Genomic DNA, 20,216 nt, shown 5'->3' with positions numbered 1-20,216 from the left:
CGCTTAATGAGATTAAATAAGTGCTTAATGAGATTTCCATCTCCCAGACTCCCAGGCACCTAAGAGGTAGGAGGGAGAGAGGAAATGGCAGGCCTAGGACAGGGCAGGCTTGGCTACATGCAGGAAGCAAAAGGCTAGAGTAGGGTCTCCCAGGCCTGTACCCTCACCGGTGCTAGCATGACGGGGTGGAGGGGGCAGCACCCCAGCCCGCATTGCCTCGATGTCATCTGCAGAAGACGCCCGACGAACACTAGCGCAGCTCTCTCGGGAGCGTGTCCGGGCCAGGCTGCAGCTGGAACCTGAGGCATCAGGGTTGAGGCTCTGAGCTCTCGGCGATGGGTGAGGGCCACGGACGCTTGCCACCGGTGAAGCAGACCCTGGGCCCACCAGTGCCCGCCTCTCTTCTGCAGGCCCAAGCCCTGCCACATGGTTGTCCATGGCAGACACCTCATCCAGGGCCAGGGACTCACTGCTGGGTGCTGCAGGCGTCAGATCCACATCCACCACCACTGCCCCGGGGGCTCCAGCACTGCCCATGCTTCCTGTCCGAACTGACGAGTCCCTGGCAGTCAGTGCCAATAAGGCAGGCAGCTTCAGGCGGAAGGTCTTGGCCCGGCCTGTGGGGAAATGGGAAGCATATGAAGAACTGGAGGCCCTGACAGTGGAAGGCCCTCACCTCACCCCATGCACAGTACTTGATCCCCAAAACCCAGAGAGTTCTATCTCAACCTAGTCATCAACTGCTCTTTCCCACCACACTTATGGCAGATTCCATGAATTCTTCATGATTCCAGAATTCACTGGTTGGGACAGTAACATATTGAGAGATTGATCCATGCCTTGGGTGGGTCATTGTAGGTCACACAGTAAATGAGGAAAGATGCCAAGAGCTCTCTCCCACGGCCTGCCACCTAGCAGCTGGTAGCCATAGGGCTAGTGTTATCAACACCCAAGAGGTGAACTTCATTGTCCTGACTCTGAGGGGAAATTTTTAATTAAACCCCAAAAATGACAGCTGGGGAAAGCAGAGGCTCTGAACCTTTGGAGCAACCAGGGGAAATGTTGAAGCTGCTATGTTTACAGCCGAGGCAGCCTGCCTACCCATCCTCTCCTCTATTAACCTCCAGGCTTAGGGCTTGGCCAGACGGCAGAGGAGCTGAGTCCATGAGACAGAGCTTTCTAATGAGCCGGTGGCTAGTGCTGCTTAAGCAAGTACCTATTATTCCTCCAGGGTGCTGGGTGGGACCCTGGCGGCTAGAAAACATGTGTTCTGCCTGAAGAACTTGTGAGTCTGGGCCTTGCTGCTGCACTGGCGTTTCTCCAGCGTGATCCCGGTGGGCCTGACCACATAATCTCTTGGTGTCCCTTGCATCCTCACACACACATGCAGCTCAGGCAGACAGGAGCAAGTATTCCTGAGCTAACCCAGGAGCGTGGCTGCACTTACCAGAGGCCAGCCAGCTGGTGGGGGGCCCCCTGTGATTGGTGTCACGAGCAGGGGACCCTACCATGTCCTTTTCCATCACTACTTCAAAGTTGAGGATGAACATGATGACAGCCCCATCCTCATTCTTCACGGGTACCACGTCCACCAGACACAGAAAGCAGCTCCCTGTAGGGTAGGAAGGGCATGGGCCACGGTGACACCAGATCTTCCCCAAGTGGGCAGGACACAAAAGGGCCCACACCTGCTTCTCCTGCACCCCCACTGCCCACACCTGCAGTTCCTGACCCTGCACCTGGCTGTGCCAGACTGCATTTCTTCCTTCACTGTCTGTTCACTTCACTGCCCATCTCATCAGCTTTCTTTTCCTGCCTCTCCTCTCTTCACCTCTCTCTCCATCAGCTTGTGGCCCTTTCTTCCTCCATGTTTTTATCTGTATCCCCACCCTTTCAATGTGCCTGTGCTTTTCCCTCCGCCAAGGGCCACACCCATGCTTTAGTCCAGGATCACCTGCTCCAGGCCTAGTTCTAAAGCTGTTCAAAATCCCTGCGCCTTGTCTTCCTCACCTGTGGAAGGGAAGGGTAGTCACTCTCCCAGGAGCTGCAGAGATTCACTAAGTCTGCGCTTGTATGGGCAAGTCCTGGAATATGGACACTACAGGGATTGGTTTCTGTGTCCATCTTGCCGCTGTACTCTTTAGATTTGTTTTCGGGCACTGTGTGGCTCCACAAGGTAAGTACGCGACTTGAAATCAAGAGTTTCAAAAACTTCACAGTGCCCGGTAGTGGTGGTGCATGCATTTAATAACAACACTTGGGTGGCAGAGGCAGGAAGATCTGTATGAGTTTGAGACCAGCCTGGTCTACACATCTAAGTCCCAAGACAGCCAAGACTATGCAACAACTTTACAGCATTTTGAAACTGCCGCAGTGTCGAAACATGCAGTCTCCCATCTAAGGAGAGTACTAGACTGAGACATGGCAGAAACCAAGAACCCTGAAATCTCACCAGAGACCAGAGACACTGCTATGAGATCTTTCTCTGTCCTTCTTATTCTTGACTCCTTCTCCCCTTCCCCCTGAGTCCCTGCAGCAGATCAAATCAGCCCACTAGTTCCCTTAGGCTTTCTGAGGAGAACATAGCCCAGTGCCCTCCGTGCTGATTTCTGACTTGAGGTGGTCTCAGAGCGAGTGCACCTGCCAGGGCCAAGATAAGGGTCCTAGCTGCAAGAAGTCCTCCTTGATGAATCCGAAGGGCACAGTATTCCCGGTACTCTCACAGGGACCCAGGCAGGTCATCATCTCCTGTCCATCATCATCTAGGCTTCCTTCCCCCTGCTCATCTGACTTCTCTGCCTCCCAGTGGTCACATCCCTTTTGAAGGGCCCAACACCTAGAATGACTAAGGTACCTTGGAAGCCAGTCGTGGCCGTGGTGTCAGTGTACAGCAAGAGTGACATGGAAGAGGAGATCAGGGAAGAGGAAAAGGATGTGAAAGAAATGAAGAGTCACATGGTCTCAGAAGAGCCCCATCTGCCCGGCTTCAGCCTTCCGCTTCCGCCCTTGTCCTAGAACCTCCCTAGGCTGGTGTTCCTGCTTCTGTCTCTCCTCTCACCCTTCCCTTTCCCTGGCTCAGGTGTGCTGGCAGGGTGGTGACTAGAGTCAAGGGAAGATTGGAACCTGGGGCTCACTTGGTGCCTGTCAGCCAGGCCTGAGGGGGTGAGCACCAAGGTTACAGAATAGTGCAAGCTGTGACTAAGCCAGCCAGCCATGAAGGGCATGGCTCTTGGAGACAACCACAGGGCAGACATGCTGGGTAGGAGACTGAGACCACAGCAGACAAGTGATTCTAGCAGCTGTGGGTTCCCCAGTCAAATGAGAGCCTCTGAAACACACTCAGACAGGCTGGTACAGTGGTGAGAGCAAGACCCGGGAGGTGCCAGTCAGGAGCTCTCTGCCCTGACCACCACCCCTTCACTCACCATAGCCAGGGCCCTCCTGACCCTACCCAAGAGCCCTGAGCTCAGGAGCTCTGTCTGGGTGTCCCTTTAGCAGCTGCTCTTGTCCCCTGACCTCTGGCCTCTGACACACAGCTGTGGTGTTGAAGCTGCAAGGGGGGGGGGGGTGCTTGGGCCCAGCTGGAGACCGTTTGGCACCCAGACAGCCTGCCTGGAGTTTATGCCCTAATATGGTGATGGCCAGCAACGGCCTAAGCAGAAACTGGCCTCCTCAGGACTATGGAGAAGCAGAAGACCAGCTACCTCTCAGCCTAAGGGACCCCAGCACCTTTCCCCAAGAGGCCCAGAGATCTAGGCCTCAAGCTACTCTGCTCACCAGGGCATGTATCAAAGAAGCCTGGAGTCTAGAACCAAGATGACTCTCGTTATTCCAGATGACTTAGGAGCTCTGTCCCTAAAAGGGGACAAGGAATCCTGACCTGGCATCTTCAGAACTCTATCCCCACCTCAGCCCAGGCTATTCAGCAAGAGAAACCACACAGCCCAGGACTCCACATCTTAGATGGCTACTTCAAACCTTAGCATCACAGACAGTAAGCCCAGGTCCCTGCCTCTGAAAATAATCGTTTCTAGTTCTCCCAGTGAGAAACTTCCAGATAATGCCCCTCTCACGGGACAAGCTCACTTCCCACTTCCAGATACACAGTCAAAACCCTGACGCTCCCGCTTTGTTGACATTCAAGGAATGTTTCTTTTCAAATATCCCCTCAAAGGTCTGGTTGTTCCAAAAATGTGATCCGCCCCCAGCACTATGTGATCACTGAGGGAAATAGACATTGCAATACAGCGCATGGAAGCAAAGAAAGATGAAGGCCAAGCAGGCCCAGGGCTCTTGGGATACTATCTCGCTTGCCAAGCTGGCCGAGTCTTATGTGACCTACCGTGTCACCAACCCCAGCTCTTTGCCAGGCCTGCCTATAGGACCCTGCCCTGTGGTTGGCTAGTACGGAGGGAGATCGTGGGGATAGGGGAAGGGCAGCCAGGTTGCAGGCAGGGCCCACAGGTGGCTGAAGCTAGGTGCTAGCAAGAACAGATGGCCTGTGGTCAACTTCCCAGCAGAAAAGAAAGGTTGTGAGCAAGTGGCTGGGCTGTCCCCAGGGAGCCTGGAAACTAGCCTCTACCCAGCCCGAGGAGCCCAGACACCACTCTGCTCCTCCCTCCTTCCCACTCTACTGGGGATCCACCAATGACCCAGCTCATGCAAGGAAGCGGTAGCCTCAAGGAGGGCCCCAGGACCAGAGCTGCGAGAGACTGCAGTTCCACCCAGCACCACTCTGTGGCAGCCACTGCCCACATTCAAGACGAAGGCAGCTCGTGGGGCACTGCGGAGGGGATGGGTGGGACTTCGGGGAAACTGAAGGGGACAGCAGGAAGCCTCGTCCTCTTTCACAAAGAGGAAGCAGCACATGCCACGGGAAAGTCACCTGACAGAATGCTTATCTGCCATACAAGGCTGATGACGCCTCCTCCATGGCATAGGATACGACAGGCTTGGAGCCTGACCCAAGGAGAGCTCTGCATGCTCAGAAGAAAGAAGAACCTTATCAATTGGCCCCTGGGACAGGCTGATTTAAGTGGCTAACACCAAAACACAACTTTACAAGCCCCAACTCCAGCTAGGCTCTAAGGGCCCCATTTGGGTGGTGAGGCCTCCCTGCCCAATCTAAGTCAGACCCTGCGCCCTCAGAGTAGAGATAAGAACGGGGATGGCAGGCATGCTAGTAGCTACATACCTACAGAGCCTCTGGTCTTAATGACCCAGGCCAGCCAGTGTCCCAGCAGCCTACAGAGGTTAAGCTACTCAATGTAGCTCACTAAGAAAGGAGGCAATGGAAGAGACCCCGGTACAGCAGGTTCAGCTCTCCGTCTGACAGCACACTACGAACCCTGGCTTGCCTGCATTTGGTGCTAGGTCCCTAAGGGGTCCACTCTGGAGTAACACTGCCCTGCCTGGCACCCTCACTCGCTGAGGTCAGGCACCCTTCCAGTGACCCAAAACCTCATTTCCCACCTCTGGGTGCCACTGGCCCAGGCCTGCCTTAGCGGAAGTTATGACAGTTTGGGAGAGAAGACCTGCGGAGGACCTTAGGGCAAGCAGGTGAGCTCAGGGTCTCACCTGGCACACGTGTTCAACAGCAGCAGCCTTTATGGCTTCCCCGTCACCCCACAGTACCTAGCATACCAACACAAGTGAAGCATTTGGGATATGACCAAGTAGGTGGCTCTGGTGCCTATCATGACTGAGCCAGGTGTTCAGTCGGACCCTGATTTGGCATCTGGACAAGACACAGCAGGACAGAACAAATCAAACAGTGGGTGTGCCCTGGGAAACTGAGATATTCTGCCACAACAACCAGGAGAGCCGGACCCTTGCTCTCCCTCGAGTTGCTGTGTGGCTGCAGACAGGTCGCCACCTCTCTGAGCTTAGACTCTCTGTGGGTACCACAGGGACGAGAGATTCCTGCCCTGGGTGCCAGATGAGGTAACAGATGGCCTTACAGGAGCATCTGGAGCTGTGATGAGGCAGAGCAGCAGGTCCCTGCAGGGAAGGTGACCTCCAGCACCCGCATCCTAGTCGCCGCCCTTGCCCCACTCCAAGCAGGAGGAGCTGTGCCAAAACGGGCCCAAAGTCACACCGAGGGCAGGGAGGCTGAGGCTGCAGTTGGCCCTGTCCGCCCCCCAGGCAGAGGCTGTCTCCGGAGGAGCAGCCCAGGGCTGTGCAGTGTCAGGTTATATTTAGCCTGGTGGCGGCGACAGGAAGATGCAGCGGGAGCCGCTTCTGGCCAAGGGCCACCGTGTCACTAACACCACTCTCATGGACAGCCAGGGGGGCTAGGGAAGGCCAGGGACACTGTGGACTCAAGGGACAGGATGGGGGTGTCTGAGAGGCCAACCAGTCAATGAGTTTGTATTCTGTATGTATATATGTATATCAGAAAAAGAGGCTAATCCTAGGCTCCTAAATCCAGGAACTATAGGGGTCGTGGGGCACTCCCTACCAGGCAGATTGGGAAGCCACAAGCCATACTCCAAGTCTCAAAGGAACATTACTTCCAGACTCGCTGCTCCACTACCCTTGCACCCTGACGACAATCTCTGTGTAGCGCCAGGGCCTCTGTGGGCATCCAATTTCCTGCTAAAACCAACAAACAGCCTGTGGCATGCTTGAGTCTTCTCAGACTACAAGTCCTCAAAAGACAACCTCCACCCAGGAAAGTTCAAGCTGGCTGACCTCCAGGGCCTGGCTCATAAGTAAGCATCATATACTCTGCCTGAAGAAGGTAAGACAAGGCCCTGAGAGAACTCAGTGGATAAAGATGCCAGCCTCCAAGCCTGGCCATTTGAACTTCATCCCTTGGGCCCAACACAAGGGAGAGAACTGACACCTGCAAGTTGTCCTTGTCCTTTGACCCACACAAACATACCACGGCACATACATATACCACATATATTTATACACAAATATGTATGCTTGTGTGTATCTGTAATCTTCTTCTATAAAGAAGGTAAGATGATGTCACACTGACCTGGGGAAAGCTGCCTCCACTGCTGTAACCTCAGCAGCATCCCTCCTGCCGCTGACCCCCCACTTCCTCCCTCCCCAGCCTTCCCAGACCCCTCTGCAGAGGGTTTCCTGAATCAGCCTATATGGGTGCTTCTCTCTGGGAACTCATCCAATACCACACCCTTTGCAGAGGATATGTCCACAAGCTGGCCTGTTGGGTAAGTACCCCAACCCTCGCATTCAGACCTACACCAGGCAGACTGGCTTCACAGCGGTGCACAGCTTTGGAAGGTCTGCTAACGGTCCGTGGAGTGGTGACCTGTAGTTTGGCCAGTGTGAGCACAGTGTACCTACCTCTCACCTCCCTTCTAGATCCTAGGGCACTGACCACTCAACACAGAACCACCCCTCCCCCAATCCTCAGTGCAGACAGACAGAGCCATCGTGGGAATTCAGGTGTCTTTCCCAAAGCAACATTACATTTGATTACCAGTTACTATCCAACAAGATGGCGCTTGGATCCTACGTGAACTATGCCTGCTGTGTGATTTCTCAGCCTTGCTCCTTTTTGCCCCCTTCACTATGACCCTGACCCCTGCATTTGCAGCTGTCACAGAGCAGCAGGGGCACAGAGCTGTCACCATTCACTAGAGAGACAGTCCTGGAGTCCCTGCCATCTTCTGGGGTTCTGTAAGCTCCTGCAGCTGTCCTCCATCTTATCTCCCAAACACAAACACATCAAGGGCCTGGATAGGCTGTATGTAATAAGGCCCTGCCATTGGTCTCCTTGCAGGCAAGCTGTCTGATCATTAACTCAAGAGGATGATTCCCCATGGCTTGCTCTCCCATAGGACACTGTGAAAAACACCCGCAGCAAATACGGTTGTCAGTAAAGTCCCCCTGAAAAGTCTGATGGCACATTCAAGAATGGAAACATACAACCGTGACCCAAACAAACACAAAAACGGTCATTATTTTCAGGGCACAGAGTTATCTCACCAGAGAACCAACAAAGTCAACATGTAAACACCAAGAATCAACAAAAGAGCTCCACCAGACAGATCAGCCCACACCGCACAGCTAAAGCAATCAGAACTCAGAGTCACAAGATGAGACAGCACCAGCCCAGTGGCCCACACCTGCAACCCCAGCACTCAAAGCCAGCCTTGACTTCATAGTGAGTTTAAGGTTTCAGGAAACAGGGCAGGGCCAGCCAAACGGCTCAGCAGTAAAAGCACTCACTGGGCAAGCATGAGGAGCTGAGCTTGGTTCCCAGAACCAACAGTGGGAAGAAAGAGCCAGCCCCCAAAAGCAGTCTTCTAGCCGCTACACAATCACCACGATATGCACAAACACATAAACTAAATGATGTTTTCCTTATCTGTGTGCACATGTGTGTGAGGATAGAGGCACATGTACCATCACATGCATGCGGAAGTCAGAGGACAACCGTGGGTACTATTTTCTGCACACACCAGGCTAGCTGGCCCATGAGCTTCCCAGGAGTCTCCTGTCCTCACCTTCCATTTTACCTACAAGCATGGGATTACAGTGAGATGCTACTGCACCCAGCTTTCATGTGGGTTCTGAAGATGCCAAGTTGGGTCCTCACACTTTTCTAGCAAGCGCTTTATCCACTGAGCCATGTCCCCAGCCACAAAACCCCTTTCTCAATAACAATGACGATAGAGTTACAAGGGATGATCAAGAAGACACAAGTGAGAAAATGAAACTTTAGAGCAATAAAGTACATGGAAATGAGATAGCCCATACAAAGATGGTCCAGGATGTTACTGAAACTTACAAAGCTGTCAGTTCTTCTAAATTAACCTACAGGAGCAAACCTAATTCTGACCAAGGCGTTAGTGAAGCCAGCACGTGATACACACTTGTTATCTGAACATGTGGATGACAGAGCAAAACAGTGAATTCTAAGCCAGCCAGGATCCATAGAGAGATACTGACTTAAAAAAATGCTAAAAAGAGGGGAGGTGGGGGAACCAGGTATGGCTTGCTATTATCCAAGCCTCTGGGAGCCGGAGACAGTAGCACTGCCACAGTTCAAGACAAGCCGGGGCTGCTCCATACAGAGTGAGTCCTGAGCCACAGTGTAAGATCTTACCTAGCAAATAAACAAACTTTTTTTAATGAAAAAAGTAGAAGAATTTACTTTTTTTTGGCTACAGAGGCACAGTAAACAAACACCACAGTGTTATGCTTATTGCTGTTTTACGTAGTTCTGATGAACAAACTGACAGAGTGCAATGTTCAGAGGCAGATCCATGGTTACACAGCAAAGTAACCTATGCCAAAGGAGCCCCACAAAGCAATGGAAAAACAGACTAGGTGTGCTGGGAAAGTTGGCTCCTTTCGTGGAAAAAATAAAACTTGATCCTTACTTGACACTACATCCAAGGAGGGCTCACGGTGGATCCAACACCCAGCTGAAAAGGAGAGACCAGGGAGCTGGAGGAAAGAGGTGGACTGTGGGGACCGCTCAGCCTTGGCAACGGAAAGGCTCTTCGGTGGAACTTCAAAAGCACACACAAAACCAAAAGTCCAGGATTCGCTTGTATCAAAACTAAGAATCTTTGTTTTATTAACTGAACAGAGGCTAAGAGGGAGAAGGTATTCACAATTCAAAGAAGGAACTGGAATACAGAATACACACTGTATTCATTTGTATTCCGAGAATACACACGAAACCCCTGGAAACCCACAGGAACAAAAGAGAGCAGTCTCACAGAAAGATAAGCAAAGGATACAACCGAGCAGTTGGCAGGGAGGAAAGCTCAATAGCTATCAAGCCTAAAAGAGATACTCAGGCTTACAAAAAGTCAGAGAAACACAAAAGGCAGCAAGCCCACAAGACGGGCAAAATTATAAAGGGAGATGATGCCACATGTGGAAGAGGTGGGAGGGCATGAAGGTGTCCATTCAGGGTGCAGGCAACAGGGCTGGCTGTTTAGGTGCACAGTGGGGCAACAGTGAACTAAGAGTTCCCATATCTTGTAATCCGGCAATTTCACTTCCAGGCATGCAGGCCACAGACACTCTTACACGAGTCTGGAATGGCCTGTGTAAGAGAATGTGTCATTATCTGGTGACAGAGAGGTGGAGACCACCTGGGGAGAGTGAGCAAGTAAAACTCGTAGATCTATGCTCCAGGGTGTGAAACCTCAGCCTGGATACTCACTGTAAGCCCACCTGCACATAAAGTCACGTTCCTGGATAAGAAGGGTAAATGCTGGAATACAATACCAGCACAATACTATTTGCATAAGTTAAATCCATATGCATCTATCCAGTCAAAATACACATTTGCAAGAACATATGCGAAGAGCATACTCATAGGGAATATATTTGAATGGCTGCCTATAAGTAGTGTCACGGAACTGAGAAATGAAATAAAAAGAAAGGGCAGGAAAGAAAAAAAGAAAAACACTGACATGAGCATTGGGGCCTGACTGATTTGAGGAGCTCAGCCAATAGGAACCTAGAGAAAAAAGACAGCCAGAGGTGCTATTGAGGGCCACACAGCAGACAGCCTTACTCCCCACAGTCTCTTTAGTGAACACGGGTGATGTCTGCTGAGTGACTATCAGGAAGCCCTGGCATGGCATGCTGCTGTGTTGGTACTTGTTTGGGGAATGCCCTCGACCCACCATGCAGGGGACAAGCACTTTGATCCACTTCAGAAACAAGGGCCACCGCAGTGCTCAGACTCCAGCCAAATTCAGACCTCCTGAGGCGCTGAGCTCATCACATCCCAGAAGCAGCTTACGCAAGGTCCACACAGGGCTCTAAAATAGAGACAACTGGGCCAGAGGTCCAGTTCAGGTCTCCATCTGCTAGGTAAGTCCCTTAACCTCCACTAGGAAGAGTTTCCCTCCTGGAAAATGACTGAGAAATTCTATGCACACAAGGCTGGAAGGACCACTGTTTGCACATGGCAAAGGGAAGCCACCTGAGTGCACCTAAGTGCTACCAGGAGCTGCCGGCTCCCAGCCAGTTTTGCCAAAGCTTTGTTCCCCTCACAGGCCTCCCCTCGTCCTGAGTGAACAGGCTGTATCCCAGCACACTCCCTGTTGTGTGATGCCTCCCACACTCAGCAGAGCAGGAGAGCGCCCTGCTACTCCTCTGGCCCTCCACGCCTCTTCCACCCTCACCCCAAGGCTTTCACAGGATAGGATACTAAGCCCCAAAGATAAGAAGTGATTTTTCCCAAGGCCACACAGCCCACAATCAAGCTAGAAACTGGCCCCTAGGCATCTGACGCCAAGAATAAGGCTTCAGCCACACAGTACTACCCAGTTTGTTCATTCATTTAGCAAAACATGCAAATATTGAGCTCCTACAATGCACGGGCATGTAGATGCAACAATAACAACACAAACCACTCAGCCTACTGGGGACGATGGGCACTGCAAACTCTTACAGGGCCAAACCTGGGCAAATACAGGTAAAGGCAGCATATTGCTCAGCCTGCTGGGTAATTCCAAGCCAGCCGACAAGTGCCCAACCCAGAACACAGCCCAGAGATCTTTATGGTCAATGAGGGGTGTCAACAGCCACTGGGACTCTCCTGAACTGGCACCTAGGCCAGCATCCCTCCCGGCTCTTCTCTGACCCCAGATCTCCCTGCAGGTCACAGAGATGTCTGTCATTCCCTCACCCATGGGGTTAAAGACCTCTGCTCTCCAGCCTGCACACAAGGTGGGAGCAGTTTTAGAGGAGACGGGTAATTCCCTAGCACGAATGTTTTTTAGGAGAGGTGGCTGGACCCTCAGGGAGGCTAAGAAGGAAAGGGCTTCCTTGGAACTCTCAGCTCTCACTGCACAGGAAACCACCCAAGCTCACCCCCTATCATACCACAAAGCTGGCCCTCCTGCTGTTCCGGTCCCCCTCCCCAGAGCCCAAGGCCACTGTCAACTCTGCTTCCACAGCTCTGCACAAATATTTACATAGTTCCTCTGGGGCTTCGGAGACACCACACACAGGAGCAGGAGGCACCCTCCAGATATTGTCCAGGCCCAGGGGCTCTGAGGAAAGAGCACCCCCATCCTCATGAACAGGAAGCCCCCAGCAGCCCAGGGCAGCCCACCGCAAGGAAGCTAGGAGAAAAGTGCTCAGCAGAGACAGACAGACAACTGGAGGCGGGCCCTGCCAGGAGCTACCACCTGCCCAGGCTACAGGCTGCACCAAATCCTGACAGAAGGACAGGGATAACTGCTCCCAAGAAGGGAACACACCTTCAATCCTAGCACGGCCAACCTGGTCTACAGAGCTAGGACGACACAGAGAATTTTCTTTTTTTTAAGGCAAGGGCAGAGGGCAGTACTCCAATGGCTTTGGACCTATGGAAAAGACTTGCCTTTAAGCCCTTGGCTTCTCTTAGGAAGGCTCCAGGCTGCTTCCCATGAACAGAGCACAAAAACAGATAGGCACTGACCTCTGAACTCTACTTTCCCATCAAAACCTCCCCCTTCAGAGAAAGCTCAGGTACCACATGACTGGGAGGTGGGGGTGAGGGTCAGGGTCCTGGACCACAGAGGAGGGCCACAGCAGTGGCAGAGCAGGGCCTATGACTTAGGTGAGCTGGGAAGGCAGAGAAGGGAGAAGACCAGGATTAACGGGCTAGGTTGTAAAGGGTGACAGAATGCCCAAAGGTTGGAGACTGGTTCCCCCACGGCCTGCCTGAGCACCCGGAAGACCACGGTGTGAGTCAGGGTACAGCAGTAGAGCAAATGTGGAGACACAGCACACTGAGGAGCTGGCCTGGACCTAAGGTCCCAACCCCTCCCCCTCAGACACAGCATCAGCTGTAGCAGTGGGGACCCTCTGACCTTGTTGCCATGGCAACTGGCCTACAGCTAGAGTGGAGAAGCCAATAGACTCTTCTCCAGAGACACCACCACGTCCACCCACGCACAGGCTCCTGGGGACACAGGGACATAGAGACAGGGCCAGGACAGTCAGAGGCATGGTACGACAGATAAAGCCTTTGAGACAAAGGCCTGGGGGATGGGGGCAAATAAACAGGGCACAGGAGACAGTGGAAGAAGCAAGAAGGCTCCAGGGTGCTGAAGGGACAGGAGAAACAGACAGACAAAAGGAGAAGGGGGCAAAAATGGAAGGGACAGAGCCAGGCAGGCAGGTCGGAGACAAACACAGGAAGGCCTGAGCATAGGGAGGGAGACCTGCCAAGAGGATGGGGGCACAGCAGGCAGGCAGGGCACAGCAGTCAGGAGAGGCAGCAGAGAGGTGGGAACAAAGAGCAGAGACAATAGAAGCTGGGGACAGGTTGAGGAAGAGCTACAGCTCCCCCCCCCCCCCCGTGGCCCTGTAGGGCAAGGCGTGTACCCAGCCAGCACCTGTCTTCTGGGGTGCCTCCACAGAAACGTCACATCCTGCCAGACCTGCACCACAGGGTTCTGCTGTTCACCATCCCTATCCTGGGCCTGTTTTAAGGGGCATCGACATAAGGCCAGTGAACTGGGCACACTATGTCTTCTCTTCCACCCACACTCCCCCAGTCTAGCTTCCCCACCTCCCAGCAGCCCCAGCAACTAAATAATGGCGCTGTCTGGCTCCAGACCCTGAGACTGCACAGAGCTGAGTTAGAGGCTCCGACACAGCACAGCTGTCCTTAGCGGCGCCTGCCAACAAAAGGCCTTGCCTCTTCCCCAGCTTATCCCCCTCCCTGGGGCTACAACCCAAGGACCTACTCTCCCAGGGCTGGCCCAGGCAGACACCCTAGGAAAGGTTTGGACAGAAACAGGAGGTGGCATGAGCACATTTCTCTTCTGGTTTTGTACATGCTCCATGCATTAATACACACACACACCCCGAGGCTGCCCAGGTCAGGCAACAAAGATGGCACAAGGAACTCTGTATCACAAGGGAGAAGACACAGTGGCAAAAGAATCTGTCTGCATGCCAAGGTAAGTGGGGCCCCAGGTAGCTGAGGTCCTACGCCAACCTGTTGGCCACTGGGAGTTATCTGATCCCCATGGAAACTAGGTGAGAACAAAGAAGGGGTAGGAGGCAGCAGCTGGCATAGGGTTTCCTGGGCCAGTGTCCCGTCTGGAATGGTAACCTGGAGGAGGCAGGAATTTGGGCTTGCACAGGGACCTGGATGACAGGCCCTTTCCCTCCATGAATACACTGGTAACAGGACCTCCACCATGCAGCTTCTCCACCTGCTACCTCAGGACTCTCCAAGATTCCACGACACCTTCTTTTCAGGAGTCTCCCAAAGGAGTCAGCATGGGCCAAAAAGATCCATACTACTTGAGAAAGCTACATCCATGATACAGCCAAAGGTAAAAGCAGCCCAACCTCTCTGCTGCCAGGCGGTCAAATCCACAAACACAAGCAATGTCTGCCATGGGACTGGAGTGTGGCTCACAGGGGAAGACCCTGTGTTATGAGCATTTTCTCAAAAGGTCAGCATCCTTGCCAAGCCTAGTGATGCAGGCTTATCATGCCAGCTACTTCAGAGGCTGAAAAAGTTTAAGGGCCACCTAGGTTATGGGGTGAGTTCAAGGCCAGCCTGGACAACTTAGTGACATACTACCTCAAAAGAAATAAATTTAGGCCCAGGTGTAGTGGCACACATCTTTAATCCCAGCACTTGGGACCCAGAGGCTGGCAGATCACATTGAGCCAAAGCCAGCTATATCTGCATCGTGTGAGACCCTGCCAAAAAAATAATAATAAAAATAATAATAATGATAATAATAATAATAATAGAGGGAGGGAGGGAGAGAGAGAGAAAACGAACGCACTGGCAAAATTGCTCAGCAGGTAAAGGTGATTCCCACACAAGCCTGACAACCTGAGTTTGATCCCTGGAAGTTATGTAAAGGTTGAAGGAGAGAACCCACTCCATAAAATTGTCCTCTGACCTCTAAACACACATGGTAGCACTCTTTCCCATCACACACAGCCCTGGCTCTGAGCTCCAGCTCTGAAGAAAAAAAAGAAAACCCCCGGCATCCCAAGCAACCATTGAGACAAATTTGTGGAGATCAGCTGATTTGGCTGGTGGGAGATTTCCCACATTACACCTGACCCCGGCACGTATGTGCTCATATGCATACACCTATGGTTTGGAAACTTAAATTTTCCCTGTGTGAAGCATGGACAGCCCTCTAGTTCTCTGGTGTCCTTGTCAATACATGACACACAGCAGAACCGCATGGCATGACTTGGCTCTGGTCAGACAGACATGCGCACCCCTCCAGGCCCAGGTGCTTTCAGTCTGTGTGGCTCAGGGAACGGTCTTAACTTCTCTGAGCTTCAGCTTCGTCATTCTTAGGAGAGAAAAGGTGGCATCTCCATCTCAGGGATGTTGTGAGGATTACACAGGATAACACACAGCCCAGTAAGCTTCCCACTTCTTCATCCCCTATCTGCCTCCTTGCAGTTTGCACAAGCAAACTCGCCTGCAGAGGGCTGCTAGTGGTGCATGCCCCCTAAGTGTTGTCCAAGGATATCACAGGCTACACACCTGCAAAGGAGGCCCCTTAGGGAAGCCGGCCTTCACAGGCAGCCTCGGCCACCCTGGCACATGTGCAACAGGGGCCTGCAGCTTGCAGAGTCCCTTTGCCACAGCAAGAGGCAGGGGTGCTCGGGGTGGGTAGCCAACAAATTCCCTGAGGGCCGGAACCTTGCCCTTCCTGTAGGCAGCTCTACATTCAAGAGCTGGTTCCGGGGACTTAGAGAAATTTAGGAGACACTCACTGGTGAACCACAGAATTCTGGAGCCCTTCCGGGCCCTCCAAAACCCACTACCCCAGCCCTTCACTGACCTCACTGAGCAGAGCCCACCCAGCAGCACAGGCCCTAGTGTGAGAGCAGCTCCGCCCACAGTGTTTATCCGCTCTCCACTTTGCTCTCCGGAAGCCCAGAGCAGCTGGGTTGGGAGGTGGTAGCTGAGCAGAGACACCTGGCTAAGAGGGAGTCGAGGGGAGGGGCAGGGTATTCTGTAGACCAGACAAAGGGAACTGGGGTTTCGGGAAGAGGTGTAGTTGAGCGCAGGGAGGAAGGCAGAAAAGTCACAGCAGATAGACTCTTCATGGTATCTTTCAGGAAGTCACCTGGCACAGGCTGCCCTGCAGCTAACTAGAATCCTGTGGCTCGGAATCAGCGCCAGCCCCCAGCTTGCCCTATTGCCACCATCTATGCACGCACCTACCATCCCAGCCTACTCAAATGCCAGCCTACCTAGCGCCACATAATGACACCTGCCAAGGAGGAAAGTATGAGAGGTGCCAAGGCCCCTCAGCCTTAGCAACTCCAAGGTCATCCGGAATGCCCACCCACCAAAGTTGAGACCTAGGCCACAGGCGCCCCTACACATGGGGCCACGCCCCCTCCTGGATACCGCCCCCAAGGGACCCGCAGGGTTCACCAATCTCCTGCAATCACAGATCCAACCCACTGTTTCCCTTCTCTCCCACCCCAACCTCCCCTCCCCCGCCCCGCCCCGCCCCGCCCCGCAACCCTCATCCACGCTGGTTCTCTGGAGGTCCGGCCCCTCGCCACAGCCACGCCCCGGCCCCGCCTACCATCTTTCCGGTAGAAGGCAATCTCCACTTTGCGCTCCTCCGCGCCCAGCAGGGCCTGCGCGATCTGCGCGGCGGCACGGCGCTGCGTGCGCGGCCCGTGCAGGAAATCGCAGGTGCAGGGCCGCTGCATCACTTCGGCCCGCGAGTAGCCACACAGCTCGCAGAAGCCGTCGTTGCAGTAGATGACGGCGCAGTTCTCTACGCGGGCGTTAGCAATGATGAACTTGCGGCCTAGGGGGGGAAGGCGGGGAAGAATGCGCACGTGAGCGGGGACACCAGTTTCGGGGGCTCCCGACCCTTCCTCGCATTCGCTTCTCGCACACTGCCGTCCGACACTCCCCTGACAGGGAGGGGGAGCCCAACCCAGACCAAAAGCAGCTGTGCCCTGACACAGGTGCTTCCACCGGGCGCGGCCTGGCGACACGCCCCCCGCCCCCTGGCCCGCCGGCTGGCTGCGTGGCTTCCCCCGGGCAGAAAGCCAGCGACCAAGGCTGGCCTGGGCGGGTGTCAGCAACGCGTGTCAGCAGCCGCGGCGGAGGGATAAACACAGCCTGGAAAGGGAGCCTGGGAAGGGCAGGAGATGGCGGCCAGCCTCTCCTTTGCACCAGCTCTCCTGGCTTCTTCCTCTTGATTGGGGATGCTCCCTAGAAAATCAGTCCCTCAGATACTCTCAGGCTCCCTCCGGGCAGTGCCTTCTATGACTTCTGCATCCTATCCACAGACAGAGGCTGAGGGAGTGGATGAAGCAAAGGATGAGGGAGTGAACTTGTAGATCTGGACAACCCAGCAATATAGTTAGTACTTTATGAATGAAGAAACTGAGGCTCAAGAGAAGTTCAGCCCAATGTCCAAGTCTAGCAGCTCATTCATTGTGAATCCAGCTTTTGAATCTTGTCTTCCAGGACAGCTAGGGGTCACAGACAGAAGTCCAAGGTCATACAGAGCAAGGAAAGCTACCTGAAACTTCATACCCTGGAACTCCCTAGAGCCCAGAGGTGAGCCCAAGACACTGGCCCATTTGTGGGGAAACAAACCTGAGAAAGACGACCACCTCCGTGGATATGAAGCCTTCCTCTGTGATCAAAGAAAAGGTCCAATAGACCCATTTAAGCTAGACTTGGCTCAGCCACCCCACACTTGTCCCAAAGGTCAGGAAGAGATGGAAGAGCAGCAGGTCAGGGGCAGCCTCAGGCTGCACCCAAGTGAGAAGTTCCAGGAATAGGTGCCTTCTAGAAACAGAAATTCTGTCCACTTTGGCCTTTAATGCTGGGTGCGCAACTGAAGTCGAATCTCCTTCCCTCCTCACCATGCAGTCTTTCGGGCTACAGGAAACCCCAGGTGCCTCGGCAGGGCTCCCTGCAGCAAGGCTAGGCTATCAGGATCTTGCCTTCTGACTTCTGCCATCTTTCCCCTGCCCTCAAGGAAGTTACTTTTGAGAGTTGGGTCATCTTTAGGTCAGTTCCCAAGGCCTACTGGGACTCTCAAGCAAGCACCAACTCCAGGTTAGAGCTTCTTGTCCTATGAAAAGACCTTCTAGCTCTGCCTCCATCATGCCCACTTCAGCCTAAGGCAGTCCAGAGTACCAATCACCCGAGGGAGAAAAGCGACCCACTATCCCCACTCCCATGACAGGAGAGCAGAGCAAGTTCCTTCGAAGGCAAACCCCACCCTGCCCCACCCCCTTCACTAAAATCCTAAAATTCAGATACTGAAGAGACCTCAAAAGCCCTGTAGTTGTCCCCAGGGCACAGACGTGGAAACTGAGGCTCAGAGTGGGAGGAGTCACTCAAGGTCGCCTGGCAGTCAGCGGCAGAGGTGGGGCCAGAAGCCAAGCCTCTCGGACCCAGTCCAAGGTCTGCTCAGATTCTGCCTGTACCTACCCAGCTGGTAGGAAAAGAAAACCCCGGGGACCTGCCCCCCGCTCCTAGGCCTGCACCACCCCCTCAGGATCGTCCTGTTCTTCATCTAGGGACAATGCCCATCCAACTGACCCCTCCCTCCCACCACAGTACAAGCACACGTTGTCCTGTGTGCGCAGGGTCACAGGCAAGGAATGTCACTCTCCATCTCCTCGGGCCTTTGCAGTCACACCCTCTGTGGCACAGGCAGCCTTGAGGACAGGTACAACAACACGGAGACATTCACCTAGCCTAGGACACATTGCGGGAAGTCTTTCTAGCCAGGTCTGAACAAGGGGTGCTGTAGTCCCCACAGTGGGGCGTGGGGTACTGTCCGAAGCAGGAAAGCCCACCACACGGGAGCTCCATAGCCAGCCTGTTAGCCCCAAAGCCAGCTTCAGGTCTGCAGCACCCCCTCAGCACTGGAACCACAACCTTAGGGACCTGCTGGAGACCCCTCTCCACTGCCCATGCAGACTCAGATTCATAAGTGACACAGGGATTTGGCCGTATTACTTTGTCACACGCTCAGGAGCAGATTGGTCGCTGATCCTACACCCTTAGCTTCGGTCTCTCACATACAACACAGTCAAGATTGGAATGTGCACTATCCTTTTAGGGTCCAACAGCTTGGGTCATACAGATTCTCACTGACAAACACACACAGACACACACACACTCAGATATGAAATCCCATAAACTCCGGACATTTACAGTTGGAAACGCCTGCCTATTTCATCCCACCTCCCTTTCCTGCACATTTCAGGGGTCACACACATCCTCGACCCCAAGCTGCAACACTAGGCCCCTTGGTCCCTTGCCAATGAGCCCCTGACACCAAGCCTTATCCCCTCGGCTCCTGGCGTAAGTCTCAGGGCCCACCAGCCCCTTACTGACTCAGATTTTACACTGCACACGGCCCGGGCACGCCCCCCATCCACACTCGGCAGGACTGGAACCACCCCCCGAGCCCCCTCCCCGCCTTGCCCCCTCCCCCACTCACTCTGGCCCTCAAACTTGCGGATGATGGTGTCGAGGAAGGTGTTCTGCGGCGCGACGTGGCCCCTCCGCACCGGCATCCTGAGCCCATGGGCGGGCCGGGCGGGCCCCCACCCACCCTGGCCCGGCCCGGCCCAGCACTAGGCTCCGGGTGGCCTGGCCGGGCCGTGGTCTCCGCACCCCGCGGCCAAGCTGAGCGCGGGCGGGGCCGGAACTGGACTGAGGGCGCGGGGTCCCCCGCTCGGCTAGCGGCTGCCGGCTCCGGACCGCCGGCCGGGCCCGAAGCGGCTGGAGCTGCGGCGCCGGCACACCTGTCTGTCGACCCGGGCTGGCGGTGCCACGGGCCCCGCTCCGCCTCGTCCCCGCGCTGCACTCCGCCCGCCCGGGCGCCCGGCTCCCGGCTCACGCCTGCCCGCCGCCGCCGCGCCGACAGCCGCTCCGGAGCCCGCGGCTCGGGCAGCGCCTGCGGCTTGGTTCGGCGGCTGAAGGGTTAATGCGGCGCGCGCCCCTCCGGCTCCGGCCCCCGCCTCCCGGCCCCCTCCTGCCGCCGCGCGCCGGCAGCGCCGCCCTCTCCCCGCCACCCCGAGCGCCCGCCCTTCTCATTGGCTGAGCCGCGCCGAGCGCTCCCCGGGCCCCAACCCCTCGCTCTGCTACTGAGCCCCCGGGACTCGCGCTCCGCCGAGAGGGGGGAAGGGACCCTTAGGTAGGGGAACCGTGAGGACAGGTGCGATGGCCGGTTTGGAGGTGGCCGAGGGATAGGGGCCTAGAGGTCTCGCCC

The 20,216-nt window shown here is 54.6% G+C and overlaps 1 protein-coding gene across 3 annotated transcripts in view; it reads right to left on the bottom strand.

Annotated features, from left to right (window-relative positions):
• Kcnh2 (potassium voltage-gated channel subfamily H member 2) overlaps positions 1-19,849 on the bottom strand; it is a 31,810-nt gene extending 11,961 nt beyond the window's left edge. For 2 of the 3 annotated variants that reach the window (XM_055612843.1, XM_055612846.1), the window contains exons 1-4: positions 19,443-19,849; positions 16,542-16,772; positions 1,448-1,612; positions 168-617 (exon numbers count right to left, since the gene is read on the bottom strand). In XM_055612843.1, the coding sequence (XP_055468818.1) occupies positions 168-617; positions 1,448-1,612; positions 16,542-16,772; positions 19,443-19,518 (922 nt within the window). In that variant the 5' untranslated portion in view covers positions 19,519-19,849. The remainder of the gene's footprint in view (positions 1-167; positions 618-1,447; positions 1,613-16,541; positions 16,773-19,442) is intronic. The other variant, XM_055612844.1, reaches the window with a different exon arrangement.
• Between the last annotated feature and the right edge of the window lie 367 nt (positions 19,850-20,216).

Source organism: Psammomys obesus, unplaced genomic scaffold (assembly GCF_907164565.1).
Source record: "Psammomys obesus unplaced genomic scaffold, mPsaObe1.curated_primary_1811, whole genome shotgun sequence".
Classification (NCBI taxonomy): domain Eukaryota; kingdom Metazoa; phylum Chordata; class Mammalia; order Rodentia; family Muridae; genus Psammomys; species Psammomys obesus.
Note: the sequence above shows the minus strand (reverse complement) of the source record. Positions and strands in the feature narration are given on the sequence as shown.